This window comes from Panthera tigris, chromosome A1 (assembly GCF_018350195.1).
Source record: "Panthera tigris isolate Pti1 chromosome A1, P.tigris_Pti1_mat1.1, whole genome shotgun sequence".
Classification (NCBI taxonomy): domain Eukaryota; kingdom Metazoa; phylum Chordata; class Mammalia; order Carnivora; family Felidae; genus Panthera; species Panthera tigris.
In genome coordinates, this window is record NC_056660.1 from 78,329,723 (window position 1) to 78,349,207 (window position 19,485).

Genomic DNA, 19,485 nt, shown 5'->3' on the forward strand with positions numbered 1-19,485 from the left:
CACGGCAGGCACTAAACCACCACCCCAATTTCCCAATTTGATTACGTGTTCATTCGCCTGATGTAAAATTAAGGGAAGAAGGAATGTTTTTCTATTTAGTTACTGGATCCCAGCGGCGGTTCGCTTGGCATTGGACAACCAGATGAAGTAACAGAACAAAAATAATAATTCTGTGCATAATGAAATGATTTGTTCACAGAGTTTACATGAGGGGAGAAGAAGGAAGGGGAGAGAGGGCGCGCGAGAGGAATGTAAACTTTTGACAGTTTTAAGTCAAGTATCTGCTCTTTGCCAACGGGCGATGATGAACTCCTTGCATTTGATGCATCAGTAACTCTCTATTAAGATGGATATTATCATCCCCGAAATTATCATTCAGATTGAAATTCTGGTTTTCTGACTTGCTTAATAATCAGAGTGTGAAAAATTCATTCAGGGAGTGCCTGATAGAAAACGGGGCGCTCCTTCAGAAGGGTTGCGTTTGTGTGAGATTTTGAAAAAGTCACCGTGATGCATCTCCCCCGTGCTCATTCATCATAGAGCTGGGGCCAGAAGGCTGGGCCGCTCTCTCTGGATGCCGGGTTAACCAGAGCGCTACCCATGAATCCTCCGACCGCGGTGTGATTGTGTCTGCTTGAGCGGGTTCATTGTTACCATCTGAATAATGCATCTGGGCCCCTCTGGTGGGGTGCTGTTTGTGTGTTGTTCCCCCAAGAGCCGAAGACAAGGGTGGACCCAGGCATTTCCAGTACACCTCCATCCCGGTACCCATGGCGGTGGATGGCCTGATCCAGTCTCTGGCCGGCCCGTCCACCCGGTCTCCTTCCCTGCACTCGGTGTCCAGCCTGGATGACAGCAGTGGCCTCCCGTCGCCGCGGAAACAGCCTCCACCCAAGCCAAAGAGGGACCCCACCACACGGCTGAGCGCCTCCTACGAGGCCGTGAGCGCCTGCCTATGGGCAGCGGCAAGGGAGTCGGCCAGTGAAGGTCAGTGGAGAAGAGGAGGGGAGTGCCTGTTTGGGGCCCCGATGTTCTGCCTTCCGGTGTCTGAGTGCCCACAGCAGTATCATTGCCCTAATATATTTTTAATAGAAATCCGTCCAGCTGTTGGCTTGCCAGCAGCTTCTTCATCATTAAATATAAATAATATGTATTCAGTTCTCTAAGCGTCTTAGGGAAAAGCCACTTAGATATCATTTCCTTACTTCCCGGCCCCACATCAGCATCCTCAACGTCGGGGCTCTGACCGGAGTGTCTGTCCTAGTCTGTGTAGATGTTCGCTGACCACAATCCTCAAAAAATTCATCAGGCTTCCCTATGACCACAATCTAATCAAAAATTAAGTCTGTTTTATCATGTGGAAAGTGAAACATTCAGGCAGAGGAGAATCCCACCACGGCAGAATTCAGTAGGCAGAACTTGGGGGGTCTAGCTGAGGGAAGTTTCTACGTTGGTGGCCTAGAAATATTTATGCAAAGAAAGGAGGAAGTCACGGTCTTTTCTCAGTGCAATCTCTCGTCGACTAGTTCCTGGGCTTTGTATTGCCTGATGATTAATTTTTACAGTAGTGAAGCATCGAGGCAGCACCCCTTGACAGAACAGGCACTAATTCCACAGAGTTTATGTATCACCTACCGAAAGTTAGGCCTGTCGTAGGCCCATGGGGGTATGTAATAAAGGAAACAAACAATTATCTTTCCTTGTGGGGTTTACGTTCTAGCATGGGAAGACACATGCTCAGCGCAATAAACAAGTAAATAGATAAAGTCTGTTAGCAGATCACTGCTGCCGAGAAAAATAAACAGGGTAAGGGGTGATAGTGCCGGGGTGGGGTGGGGTGTGAGATTCTGCATGAAATAGCGAGTTAGATTTCACTAAGAAGTATCACCTGAACACAGGATGGATCACAATTCCTTCTGTTAACAAATGAGCCCAGGATTCAAAGGCACAGCAAAACCACACGCTGTGGGGAGCAGGTGGGTGATGCCATGGTGGGAAGACCGTGGGTCGGCGGCCACGAGCAATGAGAAGGCCCCAGTTATCTTCCCAGATGCCTTTTTTTTTTTTTTTGGTCGCTTTAAGAAAGAATAGATCTTTAAGAGAATTTTTATTAAAGCCTAATCCCATTACTATTGTACTGTATGAGTCATGCCATGATCCTACGTAGGCGTCAGCGATGTGGGAGAAATTCCTAAGTCTGGGGAGAGGAGTGCAGGTGTGTTTCTCACGTCCGTGCGGCAAGAACAGCCACAAAAGGTGAAAATAGCGCTCCAGAGGGCCTCGGGAGGTCAGGCTTCGGTGGATGCAGATGTGAGCGCAGACACGGTGTTAGAACAGGAGGTGAAGGGCCACTGGCCTCTGATGTAGCCCACGGGCTGGAAGTGGCCGTAGACTGAGCACATCGTGAACGCATTCCCTGGAAAAGGGGAACACATCCCGTTTCCGTCCTTACTTGGGGACCTCTGCGCGGGATTTACAGGGTGGAGCTGAAACAGGTGTGGTGAGATGAGAAGAAGGATCCCTTTGGCTTTATTGGAAGAGGAAGATTAGCGCCCAACAAGCTAACACTAACAAGACAAGGAGAAAGGGAAATAGACTAGGATAGCATCAGAAGTTCGAAGCAACATGAAACGAGGTTGAACGCTGCCGTGTATGTGAGACGGCTCCCTGCCCAGATTCCAACACCGCACACAGGTTCTGTGACTCTGAGTAAGTCAGCTGCAGAGTAGTCTGTAACCTCTAGAAAGTTTTGTGCGTGCACATTACAAACCACTGCTCTGCGCTTCAGGGTCTTGAGTCGTCAGGTGCCCACTAGGCACATCGCCATGAAGGGTGAGGAAATGTTGGGGATGGAGTAAAAAAATGTCTATTAAAAAATGGTTACTCAAGAACCATAGGAGAGAAAAATATATAAAAAAGATGACAGAATAAAAGATTAATGAAGAGGAAAGAGAAAGGCCACACAGTCAGCCTCTGAAATTCCTACTACTGTGGGAGTCACCAGGCTCTTAAGTCTCACTTAAGAGATGGCAGGATTTTTATGTAAAACATAAGTCCTTGGATCCCAATTCCAGCGGGCATGTGATTAAGGCACTTGTCAGGGTCTCCCCCGCTGATCACATCCCCATGAACTGGCATTTGGGAGGCCACCCCCTAACGCAGTGTTTTGATGGCTATCACATTATTTGTCCCCTCTTACAAGATTCTTAATGTGGACTTTACAACCGCCGCTCATCTCCTGCGGTTGAAGATGAACTCCTTTCATTGAACCTACTGATTGGATTGGCCAGGTGTGCCGGCTGGTTTTTGTAGGATCAGGAGTCGGGGGCCAGTGCGGGGCCCAGGCACCTGGGTCTCCAGTCCGTAACTGCAATGGTGGCCACACTCTCCAGAGATAAACCTGCCTCACACAGGGGTTCTGGCCCCGTTTATGCCTTTGTGACAGGAGCTGGAGGTGGCCAGTCCAGACGCCTCTAGCTCTTTGTGGCTCTTTCCATTTAAATTCAGTGAAATTTCAAACTCAGTTCCTCAGTTATGAGTCACACTGCAAGGGTGTGGATTCTCCCATCATCATAGAAACTTCTGTCAGACAGCATTGATTCCACCCGCCTCGTGTGTGTACCATGAGGACAACGCTGGGTTCTTTGGCACCTAGTAATATGTCACAAAATCATCTTTCTGCAGAAGACAGGAAGGAACTCGGATTGCTATATAAAACGCTCTGTGAACCTTGGTTTCACAAGAAAAGGACCACAACTGGTCATGTTCTTACCCGAGTCATTCCTTTTGGCCTACCAAAAACTCAACGAGTCAGCTCAGAGGGTCCTTTGGTAAAGGGGAACTGCTGGAAAATGAGAGCCAAGAATCTTAGAGAAACCAATGATCAGGGTACATTCAAGCTTGTGCCCAGGCCTGTTCTTATTAACACATGCCTCTCCTATAGGTTTGCCCCCAGTCACCACAGCCAGTATACAGGGAGGCACTGGAGAGGGCTCACTCTTTTCACCACCTTTGTGCCTGGAAAGCATGAAGCAGTTTGATAAGCCAGAAAATGTTGACACCTGTGCACAAGCTATTAGCAAGCTCGAGCCAACTATTTGCAAGTCTAGTTGACCTTGAAACAACGCAGTTTGGAGCTGCGTGGGTCCACTTATGGGTGGAATGTTTTTCCATACAGTACAATCCTGAAAATGTATTTTCTCTTCCTTCTGATTTTCTCACTAACTTTTTTTTTTTTTCACTTTTCTTTTAAGTAGTCGTAATAGAGAAAAATTTTATTAGCTTACTTTAGGTGAAGGAAAACCGTTAGGCTGAATTCTCAGATTATTTTATAACAAGAGGATAAGATTAACATTGGTATAAAATTCAAACTGCTTAGTAATGTTTCCTTTTCGCTAGCTTGCTTTATTGTAAGACTACAGTACGCCTAAGACATTTGCAAAATATGTGTTAGTCGAATGTTTATGTTATCGGTAAGGCGGCTGCAACAGTATGCTATTTAGGAGTAAAGTTTAGGGACAGTCAAAAGTTATATGCAGATTTTCAACTGCACGGGGGGTGGGGGGTGAGGGGGTGTGGTAGTCCTACCTGCCTGCATTGTTCAACTGTGCTATTTTTTAAAAGCCTGGGGTTGTTCTTTGCAAACAGTAACTAGGAAGGAAAACAGCAGCCCATTCCTTAGAAATAATACCTTGAGGAATCCATAATTTTTAAAAGCAAATCCTGCCTAACTCCATTCTCAACAAGGCAACTTATATGCATAGATATAAGAGTTCATCTTTGACTTAACTTGGAAGTAACATTTTATCAATTTTCTTTTTTCACTATCTTGTTTACATCTTTATTCTAGAATAGCCCTTGGCACACAGTAGGCACTGAATACGTACTCAGTGAACAATTTGATTCTTATCGATAAATCAAAATGAGCACAATTTGGCCAGGTTCAAATTTTACCCTTGGGATTTGTTGAATTGAGACTGTCAGTGTATTTTTCACAGAAGCCCCTTGATTCTGTTTTGCTGTTCCATGAAATTTGACAGAAATCAGGTCTTCCGTGAACGCCATCCTGAGAATATGTCACTGGATATAGAAGACCGGGATTGCGGATTTCACAACTTATGGACACATTTGTCCATTCAACACATAGTAATTCAGTATATTCCATGATCTGGCTCCCCCAGAGGGCCACAGAGACCAGTGGGGGAGATAAGTGGACAAACAGATTATGAGATAGAGTAACAGCAAAAACAGCAGATGGTGTGGAGCGCAAAGCAAGGGGGCTGACCCTTGCTGGAGAGTGGGGAGGGGTCGGGAAGGACATTAAGTGACATTACGCATGTGGGGTGCAGTCCAATGGGTAAGATGGGTTAACGGCAAAGGTTATGGACTCCTCCCACTGAAAAAAAATGTTATAACAAGGTCACAATATATCACGGCTCAGGGGAGGCCCCGTTTGTTTTTGTTTTTTGTTTTTCCTTTTTCCAATTTGTAGCTGGTTGTAAATTGATGCTACATTCACTCATGTATGCAGCTAGTCTGGACATCTTTTATGTCCGAGGTCCCGAACTAAGCATTAAGTTTCCTCTGACACTAGGCAAAATCACACTGGAAGAATTGGAATACACACACACAGAGGCAAATATTTTCTTGATGAACAAGCTTCTCGTTCATTTTTTCTCATAGATTAAATATGTAGGTCCCTGGCTTTCAGTGAGAATAGAACCAAATAACTTGTGTCCTGAGCAAAATGGCAACTTCAAAGCCACCGACATGCCTTAGCAAACCCTCAAAGGGCAAGTATTCTAAAAACATTCTTATCTCCTAACGGAACCTAAAAATGACATAAGTCCCTAGATTACTGCACAGTAGCTCAGATAAGAGTCAAGTTTGAGAATGCAGGGTTTAACACTTAAGCTACTGTTAGGACACCAGGACTTGCCCTAGAGGTGTCCTTTGACCGTGAAATATTACTCCCTGACCGCATCTTGATGGAGTCACAGGTGTTTTCTCCATAAATCTTATGACTAAACAATTGTTAAGAAAATTCTTTTTTTAAACAAAATTCTTAACAGAAATTCACTTTTCATAACCCTTACATCCATATTTGCAAACAAACTATTAGCAAGCATTTGTGTGAACACACGCACACACACACACACACAGCCATAAAATCAAATGAGACTTTAATACTCCAACTGTGGATTTCTAATTTTAGTTTATGAAGACCAAAGCTTTCCAGGTCTCACCCCCAAAGAATCGAATTCAGTAGTTATGGGGTGGGGCGGGCAAATGCGTTGTCTGCATTCTCAGTAAAGCACCCCAGGTCGTCTGGTGCTGCCGAAGCCCAGCCCACGTTCCACGGAAGCCTGCCGGTCACTCATGGTTAATTTCCAGTTGTGTAGCAAGTAAGAAGACGATGACCATAGAATCTGGCCCTTACTCAGTGTCTATTAGGTGCTGGGCATTATTCTAAGCATCTTCAATCTTTACAGCTACCCAGTGGAGTGGTGCCATCACTGTGACCCTTTTGTGGTTGAGAACATTGAGTCGGGGAGCGGTGGTAATATAATCTGTCCCTTGTCACACATCCATGCTCTGGACCCAGGCAGTGGGGCCTTGGAGGCCAGCCTTTCTATTGCCTCCAAATAAGCCATGCTACTTCTATTTATAACAGTTTAATACAAAAACAAAATGAAACAAAAAAAAACCCCAACATTCTATCTGCATCAAAAGCAAACCTTGAGGGAATGTATCAGTTACCTGTTGTTGTTTAACAGCTCATCCAAAACATAGGGATTTAGATACAATGCAGTCATTTAATGCTAGTACTTGGATTGTGGGTGTTCACTGGGCTCCTCTGGGTGGTTCTCAGTCAAGGTCCCTTGTGAAGCTTGCAGGCCATGGCTGGTGGCTGGAATCACCCGAAAGCCGGTCACTTGCACTCCGCCGTGCCTCCGCCGTGTTAAGGACTAGGACTCCTTGGGCATCTCTGTCTCGAGATGGTCTCTCCACGTGGTGTGTGCAGCATGACGGCTTTGGGGTACCTGGATGTCATATGTAGAGAATCAGTGTGGCAAAGGCTCATAGGCTCCAGGAAGAGAGCTCCAGGCAGCCCCAGTGCATCTCGTGTTCACCAGCTTCCACCTGTCAGGCGGTCCCAAGGGTGCATCTGGGTTGAAGAAGGAGAAACAGACTCCGAGTCTTAATAGGACTAGAAACACTATTGTGGCCAATTTGGGGGAAATTCAGTTCCATTCCACCCACTGGACAAAACAATTCACACCCTTCCCGCATCTGAAATACACTCACTCCTCCTCCAAACTCCCCAAAGCCTCATCCCCTCACCCCTACCAGGGCCAGACCCAAAGTCCCCACCTCATCCATCTCTGCCAGACCCTGGTGTCCCGGGCTCAGGGACAGCTGCTTAGCCAGGCAGCTCTTCCAGGAGGCCCCCTTCTATCTGAAGACAGGTTCTCTATTCCTTACGGGGAATACCTGGAGGGATGGGTTTGGATGCCCTTGACCGGAGCGGGGAGTTTGGGAGGCACGAGGCACTTCTGTACGACACCTGGGCATGTGATGTGCCTATAGAATTTAGTCCTATGCCTGGAAATGATTTTTTTGTGACTCTTAGGTCCATGTTCTGCAGTCTTGGCTCACCTTCGATTTATAATTCCTGATCCACAAGAGGCATCTTATTTGGGGCTCTCAGCCTGCTTTCTGCTCATAAAAATTTGAGGCACCAGAACTTTCCATTTTGTAACGCCTCTGCTCCTTTCAGTGCATGCTGATACAATTCCCTTAAAAGCTTTGTGAGTTTCTTGTGAGTCGGTTTCTAATCCACTCCACTAGTGAAAAGCCACAGCCACTAACTTTTTTGAGACAATCTCTTCTCTACTCTGGGCTCTCTCCAGGAGTTCTGCGGGGCAAAGCTCTCAATGTTCTTACAAGTCTTGTGGTCTTGCTGCTTTGGAAGGGTGCGTGAGGCCCTAATTTAAATCTTTCTGAGGTCTTAACAAAGGGTCGCAAAGCCTTGATCTTGGCCCCATGTTTGTTTTTCCTGGAAACGGCCCAGATTTCATCTCTGCTTGGAAGTTACTTCTTCACTTGGGAATTATTTGCCATCTGGACAGCCTGGCAGTGAAGAGCCATGTTATTTTCAAGCCCAGAAAGCCCTGGCTCCTTTATAGTTACTAGTTCTTTCTTTAGCTTATGTCTTTACTCTCACATTTTACTAGAGGAAGCTAGAATAATCCAGAAGGCAGTTTTCGCACTCTGCCTGCAACCCTCCTTCACTAGATCACCCACCTCCCAGAGCATGGTTTCTATTTTCCACACCACCACAGGTGACAGTGCTGCTGACCCTTCCGTGGTGGCATAAAAAGGGCTGTGCTTCCTCCAGGTTCTAGAATCTTCTCCCTCCCCTTGAAGCCTCACTAAGAGCACTCTTAAGGATCACCACGGTTCTGCTAACATGCTCTTCAAGGATCCTCCAATTTTCCAAAGCCACTGGCACACTTTTCAAGTAATTTCATAGTAGCACCCTCCAGGTACCGATATCTACATTAGCTTTCTATTGCCATATAACAAACCTCTCCAAAATCCAGTGGCTTAAAATAACAAGCATGATGTTGTTCTCTCTCAGCAGCTGGCTGGGCTCAGCAAAGCCACCTCCTGGTTCTGCCACAGCTGTGGTGAGATGGTGGCTGGTGTGGAATTATCAGAAGACTCAGTTCACTAGATATTTCTGGTGTCTAGGCTGGGGAAACCCAGACAGCTGAGGGCCACAGCGGATGGGGTCCCCCGGTATTTCATCTCTGTGGCCTCTCCACACATGTGCTTCACAGCAGGGCTGCTCCAGGGTAGACAGATGTCATGCATAAAGATCAGGGCCCCCAAGATGTGTCCCAAGGGTGCAAGAGCCAGACAGAAGCTGTACTGCCCATGATCCAGCCTCAGAAGGCAGGTGGCTTCCCCTTTGTCATAGTTTATTCATCAGGGGCAGGCAGTCACAGAGGGCCTCCTGGCTTCCAGGTTCTGGAAGAGCATGTGGGGTTGAAAATACCACTGAAGCCAGTTTTGGCAAATGCAATCTGCCACAAATCCTTTAAATTATTCAAATCTTCGGAACAATTCTGTAATACTAATGTTAAAAATGTGTTTGGTTCATTAGCTTTCTAGAAGCTTATGAGCTGCTGTGTTTTAGCACATTGAAAGCCTTTGGAATAATGCTCATGAATTACGGAGTTATGCATGTTTGGTATTTTCTGCTGTTAAAAGTTGGCTGCTTTGGGGAACCCTGTATAATACTGGCTTACAAAGATGTCCAGTGGGTTGGAAAATTAATTTTGTTCTTTTACTTTCTCATTTGGATCCCCCCCCCCCGCAATTTGGTCCATGATTACAGTGTGCCAGAGCACGAGCTGGCCACTTTACATACAATATCTCTCCTTTTTATTCCTCTGAGATAGTTACTGACATCATCATTTTGTGTGTGACTCTACTGGAGCTTGGAGAGACTTGCCCATGACCTCCTTCAAGTTCACAGCTGGCACCTTGCCATCCCCCACACACACATACATGTACACACACATGCACGTGCACACACACACACACACACAGTTCTCTGACCACTTATTGTGACCTGTTGTTCCTGGTCCTGGCATGTAGCACATTCCAACGTGTGAGCATATTTACTTGTCTGTTTTTACTCTTTGTATTGTCTGCACCTCCCACCAGGGCAGAAGAAGGTAGGGAACATTTTGTCTGTGTTCACAAATGTGTCTCAGTCAGTGCTGCTGGAATGCAGGACAAAACGAATGACTGCAGGAAAAAGAGAACACACCGGGACCTAAATCCACTGTCCATACGTGCATGTGACAGAAAACCTGGCTGCTTTGAGCAGCTCAGGAACTCAGCAGAATTAGCTGTGCTTCTATGAAGGATTCCTTCAGAGGAATAAAAGACCACATTAATCAAATAGTTCCAGATTTTTGAGAACTTTTGCTATTTCAGCAACACTTTCTGCAGTTTTTTTAAAATTAACATCTCGGTTTCCAGAGCCATTATAGTGAACAAGAACACGATTACAATGTATAGCAAAAATACGTTTTAAGAAGTTTTTTTTTGGAAGTTTTTCATTTCTTTTAGGTTCATTTACTTTTTCTGAGAGAGAGAGAGCGGGCGCACACACACATGCACGCATAAGCGGGGGAGGGGCAGAGAGGAGGGACAGAATCCCAAACAGGCTCCACGCCGTTAGTAGAGGCAGATGTCAGCCTGGAACTCACAAACTGTGAGAACTCACAAATCTGAAGCAAGATCCAGACGGGTGCTGAACTGACTGAGCCACCCAGGCACCCCTGGAATTTTTAAAAATTCGCCTTTAATAAATGTTGGGGTCATATTTAAATAGTTTTTCTTCTTCTTTCATTGTTTTTCTAAATATCTCCTGTTTCAACAAGAAGTTTCCGCCTCAGGGGGCGGGGCGCCTGGGTGGCTCAGTTGGTTGGGCTTATGACTTGGGCTCAGGTCATGATCTTGCAGTTTGTGGGTTTGAGCCCCGTGTAGGGCTCTGTGCTGACAGCTCAGAGCCCGGAACCTGCTTTGGATTCTGTGTCTCCCTCTCTCTCTCTGCCCCTCACCTGCTCATGCTGTCTCCCCTTGCCCCTCAAAAATAAGTGTTAAAAAAATTTGAAATACTTTAAAAAAATAAGAAGTTTCCATCTTAGACGTCGTTTTTGTTTTTGTGTTTTTACCTTCTTTCTTTCTTTTTTTTTTTTTTTTTAAGTGATCTCTAAGCCCAGCGTGGGGCCCAAACCCTGACCCCTGAGATCAAGCGGCCCAGGCTCTTCTTGAGCCAGCCCGGCACCCCCTTCCACTTAGAAGTTCCTAGTGACGTTGTATCTTGATTCCCGTTAAATACGTGCTTCTGTTAAGGATTCAAATATACTGGTTAATTGTAAAACTCACCCTTGGCATCTTTTTTAGAAAGTCCTTTCTAAGAAAGTGATCTCCCCAGGACATGTTGGTGTTTTGTCGCCCGTATACCATTCACAAGGAGCCGAGGCCTTTCCTACAGGAAGCATCCATATGCCACTAACTAGCCAAGGTCCCTGCCCGCCCTGGGGAGGGTCGGTTCAGTCCACACTTACTTCACAGCTGTATCAGGCCCAAGGAGTGCAGGCAGAGTATGTTCCAGAAAGCAGATCTGAAAGGCCCTCCCCAGGGCTTCGCCCTTCCCCTGTGCAGGTGACTGACCATCCCGGGCCACCTCGCTGCCCACCTGACGCCTTCCTCAACCGGTACACTTGGCCTCCAGCTGCAGGGTCTGGATAGGTCTTCTCGCTGGGAGTCCGGGGCTCTGGAGGGCAGAGGGAGGCAGGCGGGGTGCTCGCGGTTGGACCCCGGGGTAAGGAGGGGGCCTGGCTGACACCTGCGTCCCTCCCCTGTGCCCCCTCCAGCTCTGACCCGGCCCAGGCCGCACAGCGACGACTACAGCACCATGAAGAAGATTCCTCCCCGCAAGCCCAAGCGCAGCCCCAACACCAAGCTCAGCGGCTCCTCCGAGGAGATCGCTGGCGCTCGGCGCAGAGGCGGCCCGAGGTGCGCGCTCGGGGTCCCCGCGCCCCCCGCGCCCCCCGCGCGCGCCCCGCCGGAGCCCGAGTCCGAGCCCGAGCCCGTGTACATCGAGATGCTGGGCCGCGCCGGCAGCCCTGAGCAGGCCGAGGCCGTGTACGAGGAGATGAAGTACTTCGCGCCCCCCGAGGCGTCCGCGTCGCCCCCAGCTCTGCCCAGTGACAGTCGGAACCCCGTCCCCGGGGAGGAGGGCGACAGGGGCTGCCCGGCCGCCGGGTCCTGCAGAGACGCGTGCGACATCCCGGCCCCTTTCCCCAACCTGCTCCCTCACCGCCCCCCGCTCCTGGTGTTCCCCCCGACCCCCGTCACCTGCTCCCCGGCGTCCGACGAGTCGCCCTTGACGCCGCTGGAGGTGAAGAAGCTGCCGGTGCTGGAGACCAACCTCAAGTACCCCGTGCAGGCCGAAGGCTCCAGCCCGCTGTCCCCGCAGCACGCCAGGAACCCCAAGAGCGACGGGGATGGGCTCGCGTCCCCCGGCCCGCCCGCGCCCGGCGGCTCGCCCCCCACGCCGCCGCCTCCCCCCGCGCCCCCGACCCCCCGGCCGCCCACGCACTTCGCCTTCCCCCCGGAGCCCGTGGGCACCGCGGCCCGAGCGACAGCCGGCCCCGACGCGCCCAGGGCGCACCAGCCGCCCCACTCTGCGCCCGCGGGGGGCGCGTGCAGCTCTCTCCCCAAGGCCCCCTACTCCCCCGGGAGGGCCGCCAGGCCCGAGCACCGCAAGGCCAGCGCCAGCCCGTCCTCCCCGGTGCCCTACAGCCCCCCGAACTGCAGAGCCCTCAGCAGCCCCCTGGACGAGCTGACCAGCCTCTTCAACTCCGGAAGGAGCTTGCTACGCAAGTCGGCGGCCGGGAGGAGAATCAGGGACCCCGAAGGTAGGTGGGGAGGAGAATCGGGGACCCCGGAGGTAGGCGGGGAGGCACCCGCAGGGAGGAGAATCGGGGACCCCGAAGGCAGGCAAAAGAGGAACCCGCGCGGGGGTACATAGCACACGGGTGTGCATCTCCGCCTCGGGGCCCGTGTGCCTGCACACGCACACATCCTTGTCTGTTGCTTAAACACGGCTTCGGGGGACCGAGTGGCCATTCCGAGCAGATGCCCACTTAAAAACATCTTGTGCAGCCAATGTGGTCAAGGGGGTAAGAATATTTCCATTCTGCACATAAAGCCTCCTGATATGAAAATACATAGTGCGAAAACTGGGCTCAGCAAAGTCTAGTGACTTCAACGTGTTAGAGCAAGACTGAGCTTGAGCTGGTGCTCTTTTCTCTAATAATATGCTTCGTGATAACCCAGAAGTGGTATTTTGTAGCATCACATTGCCGATTCCTGCTGCATTCACAGCTCACCATGAGTGCCCGAGTGTCCTGGGCGGAGGTGACTCCACGTGACCACCAGTCCCTTCACAACCTTAGACTGCATACTGCTCACCTTTGTATTGCTTCGGATGAATGATTTTTCTTCGGTTCGGGTACCACCCCAGGGACATCTTAATGCAGTTCTGTTAACACCTGTATCTTCTCATTGAGTAACTCAGCCTAGAGGGGGGTTTGCACTGACCATCCACTCAGGCGGGCACAACACCTGACCTGAGCCCAAGTCAAAAGTTGGATGTTTAAAGGACTGAGCCACCCAGGCCCCCCGGGCACAGATTCTCATAATAATCACAACTAATGTATTCATCTTCCAAAAAACATTCTAAGGCTTTTATACAAAACCAAAATATTTCCCAATGTGTTGTATCTTAAGGAAGAAATACATTCATATCTTCTGTCTAAGGAAGTTGTAACAGGTCCCTTTTGTCATAATGTCATCGATACCCACCCCTCCAGGTAAATGGCAAACCATTAACATCCTAGCTTTACAGACTGAGATGGGAAGCTTCAAGGTGAAGAGGTTAAATGCCTTCTTCAGGTCAAGTGGAAGGAGTGGGAATAAAATGTGGACATTTTATGGACACGCGAACCTGCTGTGTCTCCAAAAGAAAATATATAAACATGTTAGCTTTCATCATTTGATTAGGAAAATTACTTTTTTGTTCAGGAAAATTACAAAAACTCTAAAATATTTAGAAAGCAATCTGAGTAAGTGACAAGTAGATCAAGGTAGGAATACTTAGCAAATGACTCAATAACTTACTCCCTCTTCATTTTTCAAAAAAAAATATGCGAATTGTTTTGCTAACATTTTAAGGATAGGCCCATTAAAAAATGAAATTATCCTTGTAGGTAGAGGAATGTTTGAATTTCACGAGTCATATATTGTATTCAAAGGAACAAAATGGAATCTAAGAGCAAAGCATTAAAGGAAAAAATTAATATTTGCTTTTAGAATTAAAAGTTAATTAAAACCGCATACAGCTCATTTTACTGGAGTTAGGAATTGGGTGAATTCTTCTTGACTTTATTGACGAAAGTGAAGTGAATGGATTTCTAGACACACTTGGTCTTCTGGAAATCTCTGAGCTGAGGGCTCAGCATAGTGAGAGGTATAGTGAGGCCTCCGGCGTGGTGTGTGAATTTGCTAATTACATTTTCCTGTGGTGGCATGAACCAGTATTTGAGAACACGTATCAAAACCTCAAGTATGGGGCGCCTGGGTGGCTCAGTCGGTTAAGTGTCCGACTTCAGCTCAAGTCATGATCTCATGGCTTGTGGGTTTGAGCCCCACGTCAGCCTCTGTGCCGACAGCTCGAAGTCTGGAGCCTGCTCTGGATTCTGTGGTCTCCCTCTCTCTGTCTCTCTCTCTCTCTCAAAAATAAAAGCATTTAAAAAAATTCAAAAACCTTCAAGTACAACACTGTTAGTGCAAGCCTAAAATTATGAAATATCTATTTTTCTACTGTGTGCTTTTACAAAACACTCTTAATTTGAAAAAAAAAATAGCTTGAGCCATTTACTACTTTCTCATAAACACATGAATTGGCAGCTTCTGTGCAAACACCGTAGTTTTCATAACCGAAAACTTAGCAATATGAGACCAGGTCATCCCCCCACACCAGATTCCAGGAGTTCCACCTACACGGTTGAGAACTGGGTAGTTCTCGATGGTCTGTGATGTGGGAAATAGCTTGGCACGTTTGCATGGCATGTCCTCATGGGATCTTACAGGTTATTCTTGCAGAATAAAAGAGACGAAAGATAAGATGCAGAAGAGAAAAGTTTTTCGTGCTGGCACTAATCACTAGAGCTGCTACGTGATGATTAAGGTTTACACAATTTGATCCTGAAGTCAGTAATCCATTTTCTTCTGAATGAATTGAATGGCTGTTATTAATGATTTACTATAGTCTTGGGACTTCTTCCCTTTAAGGTTTTAAATCTTTTCCTTTACCCTCTTTATATTTAAAGATATCTGTATTTTCACCTGAAATGGCTTTCTTACCAAATAATCCAGTGGGTGGCTAATTCGCCCTCCAGGCACCTGAATTAATTACCCTCATCTCTTGCGGTTGTGGTCTGGGGAAATTGTTCCGCCGATTTTGCAGAAGCGTTGGAAATATTCCCCTCGCTTCTGTGGAAAGTGACCTTGAGGAGATTACATTAGTAATCATTAGTACCCTGCTCTGGGCATCTCCAGTTAAAATATCAAGTACAATGAGTCTTGTGTAGTAACGAAGTCCTACCGTGTATAATTCTGCTCCGTCACTGCTCCGCAGACTTAGATGTAGGATTTCACAAACATGATCTTCCTCAAAACAGTTCACGTTCTGTTGACTAGTGGGCATGCGATCTGAGATGTGCAAAGTCACTCAGATGCTAAGAGAGCAGGATGCACATCCAGACAGAAGGGTGGGGGTGGCGATGAGCCCGTAGCCCGAGAGGAACCATATTAGCAGTGAGCGGTTGTAGTGCTTGCCCTGTAGTTACCATTTTAATAACCCAGTTAATTTTCCGGAGATGAAGAGATGTCTGCTGCTATTATCCCCATTGCACAGATGGGAAACTTAAGGCACAGAGAGGAACCCCCTTGCCCTGCGCCCATCCATCTGGGAGACAGACATCGACATGCTTTGAGCACACAGCGATTCTGCCGCCCCCCCCAACCCCCCATCATCCGCCAGGGCAATTCTCTTACCTACCTCTTGTCTTTAAGACAAGGTTTTGAAAGTTCACATTTGCTTACCTGAGGCGCAGCAGGTGGGAGCCATATGGTTGGGGTAGAGAAAGTGGTTACGTAAATTTAAAAATGCCAAACATGTACTTTACGGCTATTGGGGTGTATATACAATTTTGGAATACCATATGTGGGCCACTTGGCCCTTGACGTTGAGAAAAACTGGATTTTAATTATCTGTGCCTTTCTATACGCAATTATCCCATTTGGTCCCAAAATGTTTTCATCTGATGTCATAATATGACTAATATTATTATGCCAATTATTTCTAGTTGCTCAGTTTCAAAAATTATGAGACCAAATTCAAATGAAGGGAGAGAGTCATCGGCTGGTGTAGGCCACTAGGGTGCTCCATTGCGCCAAATGGTGTCCAGCGTCTAGTTGGGTTTATTTTAGAACGTGAAATAAAGTCAGCACGCTGTTCTCTCCACCCATTGAAAAGACCAGGATGATAGGAGTTGGGCAAAAATGTAGCATATCTGGAGAAGAAAGGAGGAGAGCCAGGCTGAATAAGGAAGGGTCCGATCTGCAGAATGTTCTTACAAAAATTGTTTTATTACTTTTGATATAGTGCATCCATAGTTTATAAGATATAAATAGGTAGTCAAAAATGATGTAAAGAACAACAAAAACTGTACATCTCTTTGCATATAGTCGGTGTTTATTAAATACCTATTTGGTGAAAAGCCTCCCTGAAAAAAAGCAGCCCTCGAGGCAATTTTACTTAAAAAGAATCACCTAAGCCAAATGGAAATTCTTGTTCATCTCAAATACTTTATTTTCCTGCAGGAACATTCTGAGTAAAGAGTATTTTGAGTTTTCCGATCAGAGTGTTAGCTGAATTTTCACCGTTTAATATATTATCCCATTGGGCCATTTGTTTGAAAAGGAGTTCTTTTTAAAGTTGGCCGTATGGAAGGCATCAAGCATATGCAAAAGCAGAGGGAACAGATTAATGGAATCTCTCCACGGCCAGTCTCCCTTCCTCTCTAATCCCGCCCGGGGCCCCTCCACCCCTACTGGATGATTTTGAAGTGCATTCCAATGTCAAATCAATTTATCAATAAATGTTTATAAATATTTTATTATTGAAGTCCTTTAGAAAAACTAAAAGATTTATTCTAGAAAGTGCTTTAGAAAAAAATGAAAGATGTATTCTTAAATCACTTTAATTAGTACGGACCACTTCGTCCACTTCAGCCTTCACAGACATGATCTACTGCTCCTAAGAGTAAGAGAAACCTGCTTCCAGAAAGCATGGCATCAGTTTTCATGACAGAGACAGAACAATTCTCTGGGGTTAGATTTCCACCGAAAATACACTACTGGCCTGTGAGATCTTCCCCAGGAGCTTCGAGGGAAACCCCTGAGATGGGCAGCTGGCTCAGGGAGCCCCTTCTACTACCACACACACACACACACACATGTGGATCTCTAAATATTATACCCAGACTAAGGGTGAAAGACCAACGTTCCAAAAGACAAGCTACAGGTGCTTCTGAAATCAATATTTTATGAGGTTTCGATGCTTCTATGCCACGTTAGGGACAGCTACTCAGTCATTGTTTAGTAACAAGAAGAATGTTTTGAAATCACAGAAATGTCGTGCACTTCCTGGCAGAGATCTGTGACTTGCTCGAGGACGGTGTCTGTGAGCTGCCATTTGGGGACACTTTCTTCATTTCATCTCTGACGCGTTCTGGTGAGATCACAGCACAAGAAATGGGTGCGCCTTATGCATGTCTCTGCCTCCCGTGACGGGATGCAGGGCTTGGCCTCCCCTAGGCTTCCTGCCTCTACGCAGACACTTCTAACACAGTCCAGTGCAGGGCCATTCGCCTTCCTCCCTCCCTGCACGCTTTCTCTCCGTGGTGACTTCCTGGGGGCAGGGGAGTGGCCTGAGGCATCCTGACAGCCATGAAGGGCGTGGACAGACAGGCACATAGTTTACTGATGCGTTGCTGTCTGCCTTCCTGCATCACGTAAGAGCCTCCTTCCCGTGAAACAAGGCATTCCTCCGCGTTCTGGAACCATCTGGAGTTAACACTAAATGTCCCTGATTTTCCAAATGAGTAAGTCCTTTGGAAAGATGAGCTTAGCATCCCCAAGAAGCGAGTGGACATTAGGCGAGGAAGAGCCATCTAGGTTTCTCCCAGTGCCGGGGAGCCAAGCTTTGACATAAGAAGAAGATCCCTCTCTGGGAGAAAAGGATGTTTTTCACCAAGTTCTTGGCCCTTCTGCAGGAACAGGTGGCCTCTGTGTTTGGGACGTGTTTGTAGTGTTTCTAATTTCCCAGATAATACTTGGTTCACCTCCGCTTAAAAATGAGCTTTCAGTGTTAATAAATTGGTCAGCAGCCAACTCACCTGTGTGACGAGCACAGGGCAGTTTGTCCTCTGTATCAGTTGGACACTTTTTAAAAAGCCTAATGTGTGCTGTGAATGGCTGTGACATTCTTCCCACCATTTAGAGCACCTTCTCTTTATAAATGCCCGAGAATTCACACAGGGAAATTGTGCAACCAGGGGCCCGTAAGGGACTTGCATTAACTTGTAGAGCTAATTCCCTAACCCATTTACTTAATACAAGTACAGGGCTTGCTACGGGGAGTCAAGAAATGGAGAAATCCGGCCCCTGCCCTCTCACCAACTGTCGGAGGCAGCCAGGCCCATCCAATTCAGTGAGTCAAAGTCTAGGAGAAGAGAGAGGCTTTAGCCTGAAGGTCATAAACCATGGGTGGGTCATTAACTGAGCTCCCAGTGGCCCGTGAGCCCCAGGGTTGTGCTCGCACCTTGTTGGTGGAGAGAGGTCCTGGACCTCCTCAGATTCTCACGACACGTCGCACGGTGTGCTTGGTGAGTGGCTGCCGGAGAGGGTGCGAGAGCCTCACCCCAGGGCTGCCCTGCGAACAGGGAGAGTGGTACCCAGCCCGGAGAGGATGGGGCCATCCAGGTGCACAAGTGGGGGAGTAGGCATGGCAGCCAGGGGGCCCGCTGTGTGCGGAGACACGTGAGCCTGGGGTACATGGTCCCATCAGAGCGTAGTCGTGAAGGGCAAAGAATGTACAGAGATGGAACAGCAAGCACTAGTCGCCTTGCCTGGGATGAAGGCAGGATGAGCTTTCCACCTGGAAGTTGTGTGACAAGGTCCTGAACGGTCTCCATCATCTCTCTTGGTCACGTGGCAGTTCAGCAGGAACGCTTAGGACCTTCCCCACAAGAGTGCAAAGAGCCAGGGGAGGGAAAGGAACCAGACGGATAATAGCAGTTCTAGGTATGGGCATGTGACCTCGTATAACTGGAAATACTCAGAAATGCTGTGGAACATCTGTTAATGGTATTCTGCTAATAATATTAATAGCCAATGTTTGTGGACGGTTCTTTCCTGTTGCCGCGAGCACGCACAGTCTCTTCTGTCCCCAGATCCTCAGCCCTGTGTGAGGCCAGTGAAGCAGGTGTCAGCATTCCCCTCTGCTAATGAGCAATCCGAGACCTGGAGGGATTAAGTGATTCTCCCATAATCACAGGAACTAACGGGCCCCAGAGTCAGGAATCAAACAAGGCTCCTTTCTCCAAAACCAGGGAGAGATTTCTATTTCTGTTCTGTGAGGCCATTGTCAGCCTCGAAAACCAATTGAGATTTTGAAAAGATGCGGAGACCCCGTCCGAGAGGATAATTACTTTCGAAAGTTACACAGGAACTCATGACCAGGAAAAGAGACGGGAATACTTTTCC

At 47.6% G+C, this 19,485-nt stretch overlaps 1 protein-coding gene across 4 annotated transcripts in view; it reads left to right on the top strand.

The window, feature by feature from the left end:
* Positions 1-19,485, top strand: part of MYO16 (myosin XVI) — a 610,989-nt gene that overhangs the window by 533,497 nt on the left and 58,007 nt on the right. For all 4 annotated transcript variants that reach the window (XR_006215346.1, XM_042980064.1, XM_042980054.1 and 1 more), the window contains exons 31-32: positions 716-987; positions 11,463-12,509. Coding sequence is in view for 3 of the 4 variants with exons in the window: in XM_042980064.1 (XP_042835998.1) it covers positions 716-987; positions 11,463-12,509 (1,319 nt within the window). In the remaining variant the exon portion in view is untranslated. The remainder of the gene's footprint in view (positions 1-715; positions 988-11,462; positions 12,510-19,485) is intronic.